Consider the following 17190-nt stretch of genomic DNA (forward strand, 5'->3'; position numbering starts at 1 on the left):
AGGTGACACTTTAAAGGTGTGTCAAATAAAGTCAAAAACAGCACTTTATGGCTTTCTGTAGAGTCAAACAGTATCAAGGTATAGAACTTGAATAATGAATTCTAAAACATAAAACAAGATGTAGCCTAAGAATCAGAATATCTTAAGAGGTCAAGAGAGCAAACGTTTATTTTGCTGAACATTTATAAGTTAATATTATATATATATATATATATATATATATATATATATATATATATATATATATATATATATATATATATATATATATATATATATATATATATATATATATATATATATATATAAATAAATAAAGCAAGCAATTCCATTTAGCATTAGGCTAAATTTAAAATGACTTTACATAAACTGTATATTAAAGTTTATTTTGAAATGTTAAAGTCAGAATTATTAGCCCCCTGAATTATTAGCCCCTGTTTATTTTTTTCCCCAATTTCTGTTTAACGGAGAGAAGATTTTTTTAACACATTTCTAAACATAATAGTTTTAGTAACTCATTTCTAATAACTGCTTTATTTTATCTTTGCCATGATGACAGTGAATAAAATTTTACTAGATATTTTTCAAGACACTTCTATATAGCATAAAGTGACATTTAAAGGCTTAACTAGGTTAATTAGGTTAACTAGGCAGGCTAGGGTAATTAGGCAAGTTATTGTATAATGATGGTTTGTTCTGTAGACAATCGAAACCCTATATAGCATAAAGGGGCTAAAAATGTTGACGTTAAAATGGATTTAAAAAAAACTTAAAAACTGCTTTTATTCTAGCCAAAATAAAACAAATAAGTCTTTTGCCAGAAGAAAAAATATTATCAGACATATATATATATTTAAAAGGGTGGCTAATAATTCTGACTTCAACTGTATTATCTTAAATACATAATACAAACATACAACTAAGTTTTTTTTGTAGCAACTAAAATAAAATGAACTTAAAAATGTACAATAATCAAAACAAATCTTGTCTATAAAAATAATAAAAAGTTATTTACATAATAACAAAAAACATACTTAGACCCTATATTTTAGACCCTATAATATAGCTTTTCATAAACAAGGCAAATTAATAATAATAATAATAATAATAATAATAATAAACTAAGAAATAATATAGCCAAAAAAGATATAGCTATAGCAAAATACTTATATTTTTAAAGTGAAAATGTCTCCATAGAGTAAATATATTCCTGGGTCGTGCCTTTTGCAGTTAAGCAGAATGAAAAACACATGGACGCAATAAAGCAAGGTCACAGAGGTCTTTGTGGGTCCGTCATGATGGTCAAATCATTTTTTTAAAGCACGGTCTCACAGACAAACGTGCTATCATCGCCCAACTAACAATTACTTCCAACCAAACCGTTTCATAGTTTTTAGTTTTTTCATGGTCACTTTGTTTTAGTGGTCCACTGCCTGTTATTATTTGCTTAGAAAGTATTACAGAGCAAAATAAATAAGCATCGGAATTTCTCCTAAAATTTAATATTAGCTCCAGTGATATTTGGGTTGTCGAGGCTGAATTCATTTATTTTAGGATACTGAAGACATCACTTCTGGGACATCTGACATCTCTCATTCTTTCGTCTGCCCTCCTGTGTAAAAGTGTTTCAAGCCAATCACACGAGGTATGACATCATGACTGTTTTCCTTTAGCAGGTCCCAACACGCAACACAGTTTCTCATGCCGACTTATACACAATACACCATGGACCATCTGAAAACTCGTCTCTTTGTTCTCCCAGAGTCTTGTTTGGTTTTAACGCACATTTCTTCAGCACATTTTCTCGCTCTCGCTTTGGCTCTCCTCTATACATACAACCAAGCTCTTTCTTTTCCCCCTGTTTCCTTTCAGAGTTGGCACTCGTCCTGTAAAACCAACCACTGGAAAGACGGTTTTAAAATGTTTGCAGCCATTCTTGCACAACAGTTTTTTTTTCTCTCTGTCTGCATGAACTGCACCACTCTAAAGGTTTACTGAGGACAACAAGGAACAATCTGAAGACATTTGGCAATCTAGCTTGAGAAAAAATGTACTACAAATCCCAAGGTGCATTCCTGCAAATCTTCTTTTCGACATCCTTGTTTTTTGTTGTTGATTATACACACTAGGCAAAGATGTCGACCAACTTCGCATGCTTTATCGACTTTAAATTAGGATTCAGAAATATTTTCTAGCGACTACAAAAAAAAGTTTATTGATTTATTCAAGATGTTTCCTTGTTGTATCTAGATTTGAGTTGCATAATATATTGAAATATTAATGGTGAAAGGAAGCAGGGTGCAAATTATACATTGAAGATTGGGAGGGTCTTGTTAGTTTGTGTAAAATGCTTCAGTGGACCAAACTTTTTTATTTAATTGAACTAAACTAAATGTTTTGAGGAATATTGAGTGTATTCTGACCTACAGTACGTTCTGATTAGCTCTTTCAGTAGTTTTCATTAGCTATGTTTCCATTCAAAAATGCTAATTAAATGTATGCGCAAAAATGAAATATTGCATAAAAGATGTGCGAATAAACAGCGTTTGCATTCAAGTAGTTAAATAGAATAAAATCGTCACTTCCTGCGTGAATCTTTTCTTCATTTAATAAATCACTTTTACCCCAGAAGACGATACCGACACGCAATGAACACGTGGTGGCATTTAAATGCGTCAGACGCGAAGCATAGCCAAAGTTCTGGAGGTAGTTAATAATATAATAACAGTAATATTAAAATGGTTCAGGCGTTTAAGAATAATCCAAAACATCGTTGTCGATATTTATTATATAAGCTCTTACAAGGCTTTCTAGAAACATTTGTGCAGGTGTGTTGAGGCAAGTTGGAGCTAAGATCTGCAAGACCAACTTTAGACACCCCTGCAGTACATAGTTTGTGAACTTGCTTTTATTTGTAAAAATTATTGCTTTTAATTTTACATTAAGAAAATAAAGGTTTCTTTAAATATTAAAATATATAAAATATACACTGTAAAAATAATTCGTAATTTTATGGTTTATTTCCAGCAGCTGGGGTGCAAGAAAAAAATAAATAAATAAATAACAGCCGTTAAATTACAGAAATTTGTTGTAAAATAACGGACGTTAAATTACAGATCTTACTTAACTTTTAATTTCTGGTAAATTTCTGTAATTCAGAAAAATGTAAAAAAAAAATATATGCTTTTTATATATATTTATTTAAATACACTACAATTTAACAAGCAGATTTTTTTTCAAAAATGCTAGGGCCCCATACCTGGAATTGTTTAGGGCCCCCAAATTATTAAGTCCGCCCTTTCCTGTTTTCTTTAAGTCTACACCAAACCTAAACCCAACCTACTTGTGGAGTAATCCCTTTGGAGGTCTCCCGACTGCAACCTACTTGCTGTAATTCGCACCCTGGGTGGAATTACTGTACAGACAAGTGAGGAAAATGTCAACAGCAAATATGGGGGAGTTTACACAACAACATGTTGAGTCAAATACGGGAAACCTTTTATGTCTGTTGGTTTACATGACAATGGCATTTGTGGACCAAAAATACACACATTTTGAGTTCAAAGTAGAAGTTTGCGGTGTCCATGAAAATAGTCAAAAGCAAATGAAAGAAAGAATTTAGAAGTGACGACGTCCCACATGTGCACAGTACACGTTTAGGTGGATTTAAGGGAAGCACAAACAAACACACAATGGCAGAGTGTGCGGTAGTGTTGTTGACTAAGTGTTTCCAAACGCTTCACAAGCAAAGTGTGTATTTACTTCAAATTACGACCAATACCTTACATATATCGCCAATTATACAGACCTGAGCTTTGACAACAGTCCATCACTTCCCTACAGGTAGTTTACTAACAAATTGACTACACCAAAAATTGGCCCGGCATACACTCAAAAAATGATGTTTGCTGCTTTTTCAAACTACTTATTTAAAATGAGCTAAAACAACATAATTCTTTAGTTTTTTAGGGACAACCTAATTGTTTTATGTGCAATTTACCTAATTGTGTGAAAACTAATGAGTTAACTTAATTCCTTTATGTTGTCCCAACACAAATCAATTGTGTGGAACCCGGCATTCTTAATAGCGTATGTGTAAATGTAGATCTTTTGAAATAATTATTGGACATGAACTTTTTTAAAATGCAAGGATCAAAACATTTTTGGCTACATCGTTGTCGTGTAAATGTAACCATAGAATCAGAATACCTGAAGAAGTCATTCATTTAGCATATTGAAGTCTAAATGTTTGCATGTTGACTTTTTACATCCTGAATTAGACTTAAATCTATAGTGGGATCCTTACAAGGGCTGTGATTAATCGCAATCGCAATTTGAAGCAACGCAATTAGTTAATTGCAAGAGGCTGCAATATAAAATATATTTGATGTATTATTTAATTTCCCCCACCCTTAGCAAATGCGTGTGTTACGGTCTTACTAGCCAATTGAGGGAGCATACTTTCGTTCTGCCCAATCGGAATTACACAACTGATCTAAGCCCACAATTAAAAAAAAAAGAAAACAAACAGGAAAGCACTGACAAGTGAGATTATGGCGTCTGCTACTTCAGAGGCATTAATAGCCGAAATAATGTCAAAGCAGCATTCGTAATATGGGAATATTTTGGTTTCAAAGTCACAGACAACAAACAAAAACAAAAACTAAAATTTTAAGAGCTGTCTCAGAATTGTTACCATGCCTTTCAGATTATTGAGCTGAAGCTTGACTACAAAATTAAATCGTAAATCAAATCGCAAAATAAATCACAATTATAATATTTAAAAAATTATAATATATATATATATATATATATATATATATATATATATATATATATATATATACACACACACACACACACACACACACACACACACACACATACACACACATACACACACACATACATACATACATACATACATATATATATATATATATATATATATATATATATATATATATATATATATATATATATATATATATATGATAAATAATCTATTGGAAGTAATATCATTATTCCAAAACTCCACAATACTGCATATTTTTCAGCGTTGTACAGCTCAATATGAATCAATTTACAAAACATAATTTTATACAAATACAAAGAATATTAAATGAAAGCGAATTTCTACTTTAATGTTTCTGAATATGCCAAAATTTGGCTGAAATACCATTCTGCTCTCATTCAGCTTAACAGATACATTTATGTCAAAACCTATATTTATTATATTATACAATTTTAGCAATAATTAAACAGATAAAAGCCTTCTTGCTGATAAATTAGTAGAACAGCAGATTAAAGAACCATGGGTATTCATCTAAAATTATGATTAATTATATGCACCATGATGCTGAAATTATGTCTTTTAAGGTCATCAAATGATTCTTGAACTAAATATGACAAACAGGAATTTTTTGGCATATGAACTATTTGCACTGGGTGTCATCTGTTGGTCATAATTGAGTCATTTTTACCATAATTTACAAAAAAAAACACTAAAATGTAATTCAGAGTAACAATAGTTTGTTGTTTAGATGCCTGCAAACCAAAAAAAGTTGACCCAAAGTTTACAACTAATATTTAGATGAAAAGATTTTGAAGATCACAGAAAAGTAAACCGAGTCAACTGTGCGTCCAAACTTTTCAATGTTGTGTTTTAATGCAATCTCATGCCCTTCCCCCTTCACCAAACTCCTTTTGCAAGAAAACATGAAAACAGATCTGAGATCAGAAAGAAAAGAAAAGAAAAAAAATAATTCAGCCAACAGCGGTTGTTTTCCACCCGATAACCTCAGCTGAAGCTCAGCCACATCTGGTTTGGATCAAAAACCCAAGTTGTGGGAAAAAAAAAGGAAAGAACAGAACTAAAATTGGCTCCAATGGCACACATTCACTGAATCTTACTGTCTCCGAGAAGGCTGCTTACATTAGATATTTGGACATTTTTGATTCCTACCGATTTCCAATTGCATTTGGCAATGTTAATATTTACAGTAAGCATCATCTCTTCAAATGTCAATAAAACAAAAAAAATGCTGTTAACGGTTGGTTTGTTTAAATCTCTTTTAGTGAATCACTTTTAACATCTAAATTGATTCAAACTTATGATTCAGTGATTCATTGGTAAAAGGATCGTGAACTGATTTTGTTGTACTGCTTTGAGGATCTCCTATTAATATATGCAATCAAGACTTTTAAATAAAAAATAAATAAATAAAAACCAACAAACTAGAACTGCTTTTTTTGCGAGATACTAATGGTCTAATCTGAATAAATGATTTATGCTAAGCCAAGCTAAAATTGCAACCATCCAGACCCAAAGATCAGCCGAATGTGCCCTGTAAACATTTGTTTATATTAAAAAATAAATAAATATTATATATATATATATATATATATATATATATATATATATATATATATATATATATATATATACATACACACACACACACACACACACACATATATATATACACACACACACACACACACACATATATACACATATATATATATATATATATATATATATATATATATATATATATATATATATATATATATATATATATATATATAATTATTAGCCCCCCTTTTGATTTTTTTTCATTTTTAAATATTTCCTAAATGACGTTTAACAGCAAGGAAATTTTCACAGTATGTCTGATAATATTTTTTCTCCTGGAGAAAGTCTTATTCGTTTTATTTTGGCTAGAATAAAAGTAAAAAATATTTAAAAAAAACATTTTAGGGACAAAATTAGTAGCCTCTTTAAGCTTATTTTTTCGATGGTTTACAGAACAAAAACATCATTATACAATAACTTGCCTAACTACCCTAACCTGCCTAATTAACCTAGTTAAGCCTTTGAATGTCACTTTAAGCTGTATAGAAGTGTTTTGAAAAATATCTAGTCAAATATTGTTTACTGTCATCATGGCAAAGATAAAAAAAAATCAGTTATTAAAAATGAGTTATTAAAACTATTATGTTTAGAAATGTGTTGAAAAAATCATCTCTCAGAAATCGGGGAAAAATTAAACGGGGTGAATAATTCAGAGGGGCTAATAATTCTGACTTCAACTGTGTGTGTTTGTATATATATATATATATATATATATATATATATATATATATATATATATATATATATATATATATATATATATATATATATAATTATACACATACTAAAAAATAAGTCAAACAATTAAATTTTGCATTAAGTAAAATTTAAAGTTACTTATTTACATTAACATTTCAAATTAAAATGGAATATATTAGTTTATTTAATGCATACATTTGGTTTTGCAGCAACTGTAAAATAAATTAAAACATATTTAAAAATGTACAATAATAAAAATATAGATAAAAGACCTTACATTTAGACCCTATAAAATAAGTTTCCATATAATAAATACATCTTTAATACTACTTCTACTACTAAAAATAATAATAATCGAAAAACTACAGTTGAAAAAAAACAATTATATTTTTTTATATGGAAATGTCTGCAAAATTTAGAGGTAATAACAAGATGCTAATGGTCTAATCTGATTCAATGACTTATGCTATGCTTAGCTAACCTAAAAGTGCAACCAACCATACCCGGAGACCAGCTGAATGCATTAAAAAAATGCTAAAACTCAAGCGGAGAGTGGTAAAATGAGCCTATTTCCAAAAGAGGAGTGTTCCTTTAAGGTCAACGGGTGCGAACTGAAGTTTTGTCAGCATGTTCAGGTCACTGCCTCAAACATTATCTGACCGAGCAGAGAGACACATCATCAGCATCATTATCGGGTGTCTGCTTTCCTCATACCTTACTCCAGACAAGACTTGTGGGCATTCGAAGTGACGGACAAGCTGAAACTCTACTCTGCGAGGGAGGGACTTTTCTACCCTGGTGCTGACCCAAATTTCTTTCAGCGCACATCAAAGCCTGGTCTCAATGTACTCGAGCACTCAGGCCAGAAATACCCTTCTCAAAAAGCACAATCGCAGTAAACATGGGCTTTTCGAAGATGCTTTGTCAAGGGCGCGAACATCCTTACGTCACGGCTGGGGGAGGAACGTCATGTGGGCGATAAACAAAGCAGCTGAGCTTCATTTACTCGATTCTGTTTCTAAAATGATGAGCAAGTTTTAAATTACAGCTGATGATCCTAACGACTTCAACATTTTTGGGCCAATCTGGTTGTGCTCAAGGGAATAAATTCAGCACAATTAAAAGCGCCAATGGTTTTAAGTGTTGATGAAGCTTTAACTGCTGGAAAGCACTTTGGTTATAAATGTGCTTTAAATAATATTTGTATTGTTTGTGATTAAAGCTCACTTTAAATTGCACAATTTACTGAACAATTATGGTTCTGTCATCGTTTAATCGTCTGTATAATGTTCGTTCTTTTGTTGAGCACAAAAGAGGCTTCTAAAATGATTCTTGACATGCAATAATAGTCAAAAGGATGATGTTATCATTGCTTTTTTGAAATCATATCATTACACTATTATTGTAAGGATTAAAAACAAAGCAAAATATCATTATTTTTCCGATCACGCATAATAGGAATTTCACGTTGGGTTTATATTTCTTTAAATATAGCTACAATACTGTCTGTTTTTTAACTCTTCAGTTACTAAGTGAGGTTTATTCATAAACTAATTTCGAGAGGACACATGATTATGATTGAATACGGCTGGTTCTGCATTAGCATGCATGATCCACCAATCAGGCCATTCCTAACCCACCATAAAGAGCCAGGGTTTTTCACTACAGCCATCTTCGATTTGAAGAATCCCCCCTTCAGGGCTCGAAATTGTGACCATTTTGGTCGCATATGCGCCCGAAAATTTATCTATGCGACCTCATAATATATATGGGAGCATTAGTGCGACTGCAGATAATGGTTGTAGTGCGACCTGTTATGATTTTTTCTAAAAACGTGCTGAATCGCTCTTCCCTGCCGCTATATTGGTTTATATAAGCCGTCAATCACGCAAGGTATTCCGCTGTCAGATGACAGGGAAGGAGCTTTTTTTGACTACAGGAAATGCAAACGGCTGAAGAGTGAAAACTTAAAGCACACAGGTTTGCAAACCCCACCTAAAGTTGAGGTGCAGATGAGAGCGATCATGACGTGGTGAATATTGATCCGCCAGCTGAGATCAATCGAGTACGTGCTTTTCGGAGAAAGCGGTCGAATCTCGATGCGTTGCATTCACTGCATGTTCAGCGCAAATGTCCGCTAAAAGTCAAATCTAATACTGTACATATCATCGACAAAGAAGCTCGCCTTTACTAAGTTTAGACTGAAACTGCGGCTCATAACAAACAGCGGTATTCCGCAAGAATCCTGCTCAACCTGCTCATTTATTGGGTCGGCTGACTCGCCTGCTTTCCACTAACACAGAAAAATGAAAATCAGCTCAGACTGAACCTTTAAATTGACAAAAACTGAAACCAAAACTTTTAAAGAGTGATAGAAGTGAGACTTTACTTACTTTCTTTTGTCTATTCTTTTTGAGGTGTATATATATATTTTTATTTAGTTACTGATGACTGTTTTGCAGCTTTCAGCCTTGAGTTTAATTATTTATTATAATCTTTTGTTTGTTTTGTAGCAGAAATATTATTTATTAAACTGACATGCATATATAAACAGCAGTACAAAATAAATATTTCTTACTGCAATGCCTAATTTTTGTTTGATGCAAACTATACATTTGTTTTTCATAAAGTAACAGACTTTTTATAGCAGAAAACTTGCATTCAAGCACATTCAAGGCAGCATGATGATGACAAATGTAATTCATTGTTACTATTATTGTCATTTTCATCATCATTAATATTTTATATTTATTTGACATTCATTTTGGAATTATTGCACACAAATATCAATGTCATTACAGCATTAGTTATAGTTGTTTCTAGTTTTTGTTAGTCCTAATTGATGTTGTTTTAAAATACAATAAATCCCTTAAAATACAATTTGCAGCGGTGCTTAATTATTTTTGGTGGGTGCTCCTAAATTTTTTCTGGTGCGCCTAAATTTTTGAAGTTGGTAGCACCGGTGCTACCAAGTAAAAAAGTTAATTTCGAGCCCTGCCCTTCCACCCCTACCTTTTCACCTTTCCCTCCATAGGGCAGCACGGTGGCCCAGTGACTAGCACTGTCGCCTCACAGCAAGAACGTCACCGGTTCTAGTCCTTTAACAGGCTGGTGGTCGTTTCTGTGTGTAGTTTGCATGTTCTACCCGTGCTTGCGCAGGTTTTCCCCATGTCCTCTAGTTTCCTCCCACATTCCAAAAACATGCACAACAAGTAAATTGATAAATCTAAATTTGCAATACAGGTAATCTCATAATGCAGCATATCTTTTAATAGCATTCAATTTTTAGTCATCAGCTCTTATCAAGGGGGAGTTGTCGAGATCTACCTGAGCTCAAGGCTTCCCTCTTCCTCCAAATGGGAGGGAGCCCAGCGCTCAAGAGCCTTCGAGCTCAGGGCTCTCTCCCGGGACAGCATGCCAAACTTGCTTATAATCAATCATCAGCTAAGTGTGAACTCTTGAAAGGACAGTGTTGAGCAATAACGAGTAAATGGTATTGTTACAATAGTTTGGGATTTTTCATTAGTTTTAGTTTTTATTTTGTGACAATCCTCCCATGTTAAAGCTCAACATCAGCATGATCTGAAAGTTTACAATTATGTTTTGCAACCCAACTGAAGCATGATTCACTTATTTAAATTTCATTAAGATTTGCTGTTTTGGAATAAACGTTTGTTCGCTAGATCCTCTCATTTAAGCCCTCTGTTTACCCGCGCTGCAGTTCAAGTTTAGTTCCATCAGAGCAAGGTCTCATTTACTGCTTGTGCACGGTTCTCAAATTAGATCTCTGTGTACTGTACTAATACCTGAATAACTCTGGAAATCAGTTTATTTTGAGTCAGAGGGCATATCAGGCATGCTTAAAAGTCTTTGTGGATAAGTGCTTACTGGAGACGTGAACTGTTTCAAATGATTCAGTTCGATTTGGTAAACTAGTTCAATCGGTTAAGATCTGGTTAAAAAGAATGATTCCTTTGCGATCAGGATCACTGATACGCAATTAAGACCCGTTATTGGGCACAAATTTGTTAAATTAATTCTTTTAAGTGTCTGCTCGGGTCATGTCCAGTCGTTGTTTTGGTCACACTTTATTTTAATGGTCCGTTTGTTGAATTTAAGTTACATTGCATCTACATGCCAACTAATTCTCATTAGATAAGGAGACAATTAGGTTGGGATTAGGGTCAAGGTAAGAGTTAGGTTTAGAGTACAGTAAGTTGGCATGTACTAGCAAAGTTTCTTATAGTTAGTTAAATGTCTTTTGAATGTCTGTATCAAAAGATATTCAGCAGACAGTCTACCTATACTCAAATGGACCATCAAAATAAAGTGTTACCGTTGTTTTTGTCACGGGAGCAACAGCAAGGACTGACAGGAGGAGGACAGGCCTGATCTGGCCAATAGCATCAGGATTACACATTACTGATATGCTGTATGGGGGTCTAACACCTGGCATAAAACTGGCAGCGTATAGTATATGGACTTACTTCTAAAAGGCTTATGTATTAAATACATTAACTAAAATTATAGCAAAAACGTCCTTCGTTTTTCGTTTTTGTAAGTTTCAGTTAGTTCTATATTTTTTCAACTTGTATTTATTTTATTTCAGTTAACGAAAAATTTGTAATTTCTGTTTTCGTTTTTTTGTTCGTTTTTTTAATTGTAATAATTGTAATAACCTTGTACTGTAAAGGCATTGTTGACAGTAACTAATACTGTTTAGCATTACTTATGTTAATGAGTTATATTAACTCCATTATAATAATAGGTAGGCCGAGTATGCATGTGAGAGACTATTAACGTTATTATTATCAATTACAATTACTATTATGTTTGTTGTTTAAAATAAATAACTATCTGTATAGCAAAATTGATTAGTTTAGTAGACACAGTGACACATTTCTGTTATATTTCAGAACATGTTATTTAAAATGTTGCATTGCTCTGAAAAATGCTGTGATTATTTTATATTGTTTTAAATATTTTTACAGCTGTTACACAACGGCTGATTTTGCTCTTTGAATATATACACTTTCCATAAGTTGCTGACATTTCACATTTAATTTGTGGTTAGTTTGAAAATTGCTCATCGATTTCATTTTTGAGCAGCTGTTATGTTGTTTAGAATTTGTCAAATGTATTGTTGTCTATAATAGCAGTTTCTGAATGATAATTTACATTAATTTTATTTATTTATTTAATAAAGGTTTTGTGTTTGTTGTATAGTGTTGCTCTTTTCATACTCGAGCTGTGAAGGAACATGTTTAGGGGTTAAATAAAAACTTTTATGACACTTTTCTTTTTTTTGGCTTTTTTGTTACTGAATATATTATTCAGCTGGTTTATCACCTTGTGACATTTTTATTTTTGTACTGCTGGTTCGACAAAAAAAGTAATTATTTTTAAACATTATTTATTTAATTTGTCTTGTGTTTTAGTTGTAAAAACGCAAATGAATAAAAACCGTGAAGCTGATCAAAAGTGTATTTCCCATGCAGAACAGAAATGTTTAAATTTTTAAGGGCATTAAAAATGTCTCAAAAACTCAAAGATTACTTTAACAGTAATGTATTACTTTTTGTACTCGATAAGTAATCGATAAAGTAATTGAGGTACTTTTTGAATGAAGTAACTAGTGACTGTACATGTCAGTTTTTCATTAAATAGTCACAATAGTGTTTATTTTTACCTTTAAAAATAAAAAGTTCCTAAAAGAACCATTTTGGGTCCCTTAAATGACAACTTGAACTTTCTATTAGATGGAAATTATGAGATTATTTTTATGTTTTTATGTCAAATTATATTTTGAGTTCTTTTTTGTAATAAAAGTTCTTACAAAACAATCAATGTAGATTTTTAAGATTAGTGCCAAGTTTTTTTTTTTCCATCATTATCAATAATAGTATTTCATTTTTAATTGCATTTACTTCTGATGTAATCTTTTGGTTCCTTTTAGTCTGGAAAATAATGATTAAAATACATAATTGTTATAATAGTCAAATTAATTGAAAATTCCATCCATTTCTTTGCATTGTGTAGCTTAAGTGTGCAAAAATCAAACTGAATCACTGTAATTTTAAAGAAAGAAAGAAAAAATCTTTGCAACTTTTTTTGTCGTTTTAAAGGATCCATCAGATGTTGGCACATGCTGTGCTACTTTTCAAGCAATTCCACAATCATTCAGACTCTCAACCTGCCATGAGATTCTGAAAATTTCCAGCTGTCATTCCAGCTGTCCATCTTTTTGATATTAAGTTATAAGTAAAAATATTTGTGCGCTGCCATTCCACACTTTGGTTTCACAAAGATTTTTTCCCCTTTAAAAAAAAAATCAACTGTGCTTTTCCAAACAAAGTCACGCAGATTTCGTCAACCCGCCGATGAGATGCTGAAAACTTCCAGTCGAGGTTCCAAGTGTGAGCTTTCAGCAGAAGGGTGAGGTTAGCCAGTTCATTACTTGCGCCTGTGTTTTTGTTTTTGCATAGATTAGAAGCGAGGAAATCTTGACAAGGTTCTTTTGGGAGAGAGAGAGAGAGAGAGAGAGAGAGAGAGAGAGAGAGAGAGAGAGCGCTTCTACTGTTCTACAGCATTCCAACTTCCAGCAATGGCGGTGTGAAGCCTGGAGTCTGGTTACACTCCCTCTCAATGCCCTCTTTGTGTTTTTGCCTTCACCATCCTGGCTCACTTTAACGTCTATCAGCACGCTAAAACACACATACACACACTGCAGTTCCAGCTCCAGCGAGCACCTATTCTGAAATGCGGACATACTGTGCAAAGGTCGTCCGTCTCCTGTGCCAATGACGGGCGTAATAAACACATAACCCAGTGGGTGGGCAAGAGCGGGCTGTCAACAGGTATGGGGCTCTGCATGGGCCAAATGCACTGGGTGCAAATCAACAAGTGTAAATTCTCACACAAATCCCTCCTGTCGGTCAGCTCGAGTGACGGTGATGCACAGTAATACACTTATTATTATACTTCTTATTAGTGTTCATGTTGCAGAATTACTTGCGCATGCTGTAAACTTGCATGTTGGCGCCTGATCTGTTGCATTAAAGAAAAAGAGTTTTTGGCATAAGGGATTGCAGAAAGATTATTGTCTTAACTGGCGAACTGGCACATTTTCCAATAGCCTTATCACTTTTAATGGGACATTAATTGGTGAATTCTGAGTGAACTTTTTTTAGGATTTCATTGAGTAGACTGTAAAAGTGTGTGGTTGGAACTTTAAAAAATATGCTTGCATGTTGTTTTTAGTTAATTTGACACGTTGACTAACTAATTGTAGAACTAAATTTTCAAATTTCTTAATTTCATTTTTCTAGTCAGTTTGATTACACAAAGAAATCTTGTGTAAAACGTGTTCTTTTGAAGTTATTTTGAGGTTATGTAAATAGCAATATTACATTTTTTTGCAATTTATCCATCCATCTATAATTAATTTCTTTTTATTTCACACATTGAATACATCAACACACAACTAAAATAATAAAGATTAATCATACAGACGGTGGTTAAATCATACATATGGTGGTTAATGATAATTATGTACATGTGTTTATATGCTTGAAAATGTCCTTTATTTTGACAATAATAATGATGATGATGATGATTATTATTATTATAAATATTTCTATAAAAACAACAACATTCATATTCAATATTACAATTAAAAATGTAATCACTCTGACTTTAAATAACAAATTGTGAAAAAATGTGAAAAAAAACTAATTCATAATTTAATAAATAATATGGTCACACTTTATTTTAAGCTTTAACCCTATTTAAAAACCTAAATCAATTGACACTGTTACCTCAATAACCTTCTAATTTGCGGCTCATTAATAGTTATTAAGGTAGTGGTTGGATTTAGGTATTGGGTAGGATTTGGGATGTAAAATAAAATCATACTCTATACATACTAATAAACATCCAATATCTTAATAATAGGCAGGTAGTAAGCTATAAGTTAATGGGAATTGATACTTAAACTAAAGTGTCACCGATAAAATTAAATAATTAATAATAATAACAATATTTTATTATAGGCATTACTACAGACATGAAATAACACTCTGCGTTTGATAATCATCACTGCCTCCAACTGTTTTTTATTCTGTGCTAAATATGAAACTCTTTTGTTGGCCTGCATGCATTGTAAACACAATACTACTGTAATTACCCATTATATTTGCATGCAATATGTGAAACATGAACACACTGAATGTAAAGTGAGCTAGCTCGAGATAAGGAAAAGGAAAGTTATTGTCTTGAAAGTAAATCACACAGTCTTGTTCTCTGTGCAATGCACATAACTATATATAAGCAGCATTAACTGTATTCTCCAAAAACATCGTTCTCCAAGACAATTCCTTCCCCCCCTGACCAAATTATCTGCGAAATCCTGAAAGCAGAGCATTAGCAAGCTCCTACAACAACTTAAAAGGCGTGCTTTGGCTTTTCAGCCAGTTCCACCACAGTTGCGTAAGAGTTTGCGTGACTTAAAAATATGTTAATTTGAGGAGGGGGGAGCGGGCAAAAAAAAAAAAGTAAAAAGTAAAAAAAAAAAAAAAAAACCTGTGTTCTCATGATGTGAAAAAAGACTATATCAGATTACAATAACATACTCCCCCCGGCTCACCCCTCCCTCGTGTAAGCATCGCGTGAGAGCGCCGCCAACTCTCAACTTGATTATGATTAATACAAGAGTACTATTTCCATGCCAGACCCAGAACTATACACACCAAGCCCGAATCTTAAGGTGTCCCGACGCATACACAACTGGGTCAAATTCAGACTTTCTATTGTTTGCGATCAACAAAAACTCAATGTTTTCACAATTATACAACCACTTTGTCGCCAGACGTCAAACGTTTTGGCTGTAATTGTCATTTATAATCAACTTTATGACTGGAATGTCAATTTTAAATGGCAAAAAACCAAAGCTGTTGTGAGATGGCAGACTATTTTTATGTATGAGAAATTAAATTTTGGTTTTATAATCTATTAAATAAAAATAAAAGCTATTATTACTACTGTTATTGTTTTTATACAATAAACGACATTATTCTGAGTCATTAAAAGTCTGAATTACCCCAGAGAGATGCAATTTTATGTATTTTGCAGACCTAAACAGTATATATATATATATATATATATATATATATATATATATATATATATATATATATATATATATATATATAGACACACACACACAGTATATAAGAGCTTTTCTACACTTATTCCAACTTTATGAAATCATAAACGTGTAAAATAACAACATAACTTGGCCCATTTTTAAAAGTTCTATACAGTAAATAATAGACGGTGGTATTTACTGAACAGAACGCGCACGTTGCAAATACGTAAACACGTTCGATTTTTGTTACAATATAACAACCTTGATGCACGCGACACGAGCGCGCTTTGAACTTGAACATGAAAGTCTCCACACAAAAACTTACATTTTCTGAACGGGCTTCTTCCGTTTCTTGACCGCATATGTACCGATACCCGCCGACATGGTTGTCTGGTATCTCTGAGAAGTCTTTAAAATATGACTAGCATGTAAAATTCCCTCAGCTTCCTTTAAATGCCGTTGAAAGTCTCGAGTTGTTCAGGTAAATCCTCTCACGTGTAGACAAACAGGAGTCGAGTATGTACAGTCCGCATGTAATTCTTGTCAGTGGCAGTTCTTTACACTAAATGAAGGTTAAAACGAAGACAAAGTTTCCGAAAGTTTCACCCTCCACGGCGAATGGCAATGGCGTGAGCTGAACAAATTTTCCTTCTTCCTTTTTTGTTTTTTTCGACCTGTCATTCTCTAGTGGCTCCCAACAGCCCTTACAGGCTGCGGAGTGGCTGCGAGTTATGAGATAAGGCCAATCAGAGGCGCTGGATAGCAAGGCAGGTAAGCAAGCAAGCTTGGTGATTGGTTGGAGAAGTTTTCAGGAAATCATAAACAGAAGCGTTCTTAAGGAGGACTGTTGAAAATATTGCACCCTCACTCGGCTGCACTTGGGTACAGTACAACAGGTTTACTGCATTTCATGTAAAGTTGTTATGTT

The 17190-nt window shown here is 32.9% G+C and overlaps 1 protein-coding gene across 1 annotated transcript in view; it reads right to left on the reverse strand.

Annotated features, from left to right (window-relative positions):
• The window catches only part of ahr2 (aryl hydrocarbon receptor 2), a 118605-nt gene extending 101737 nt beyond the window's left edge, over positions 1-16868 (reverse strand). Inside the window, 1 exon segment of the mRNA NM_131264.1 lies at positions 16588-16868. Within this exon segment, the coding sequence (NP_571339.1) occupies positions 16588-16646 (59 nt within the window). The 5' untranslated portion in view covers positions 16647-16868.
• Positions 16869-17190: the final 322 nt, after the last annotated feature.

The sequence above is a fragment of the Danio rerio genome, chromosome 22 (assembly GCF_049306965.1).
Source record: "Danio rerio strain Tuebingen ecotype United States chromosome 22, GRCz12tu, whole genome shotgun sequence".
Lineage (NCBI taxonomy): Eukaryota > Metazoa > Chordata > Actinopteri > Cypriniformes > Danionidae > Danio > Danio rerio.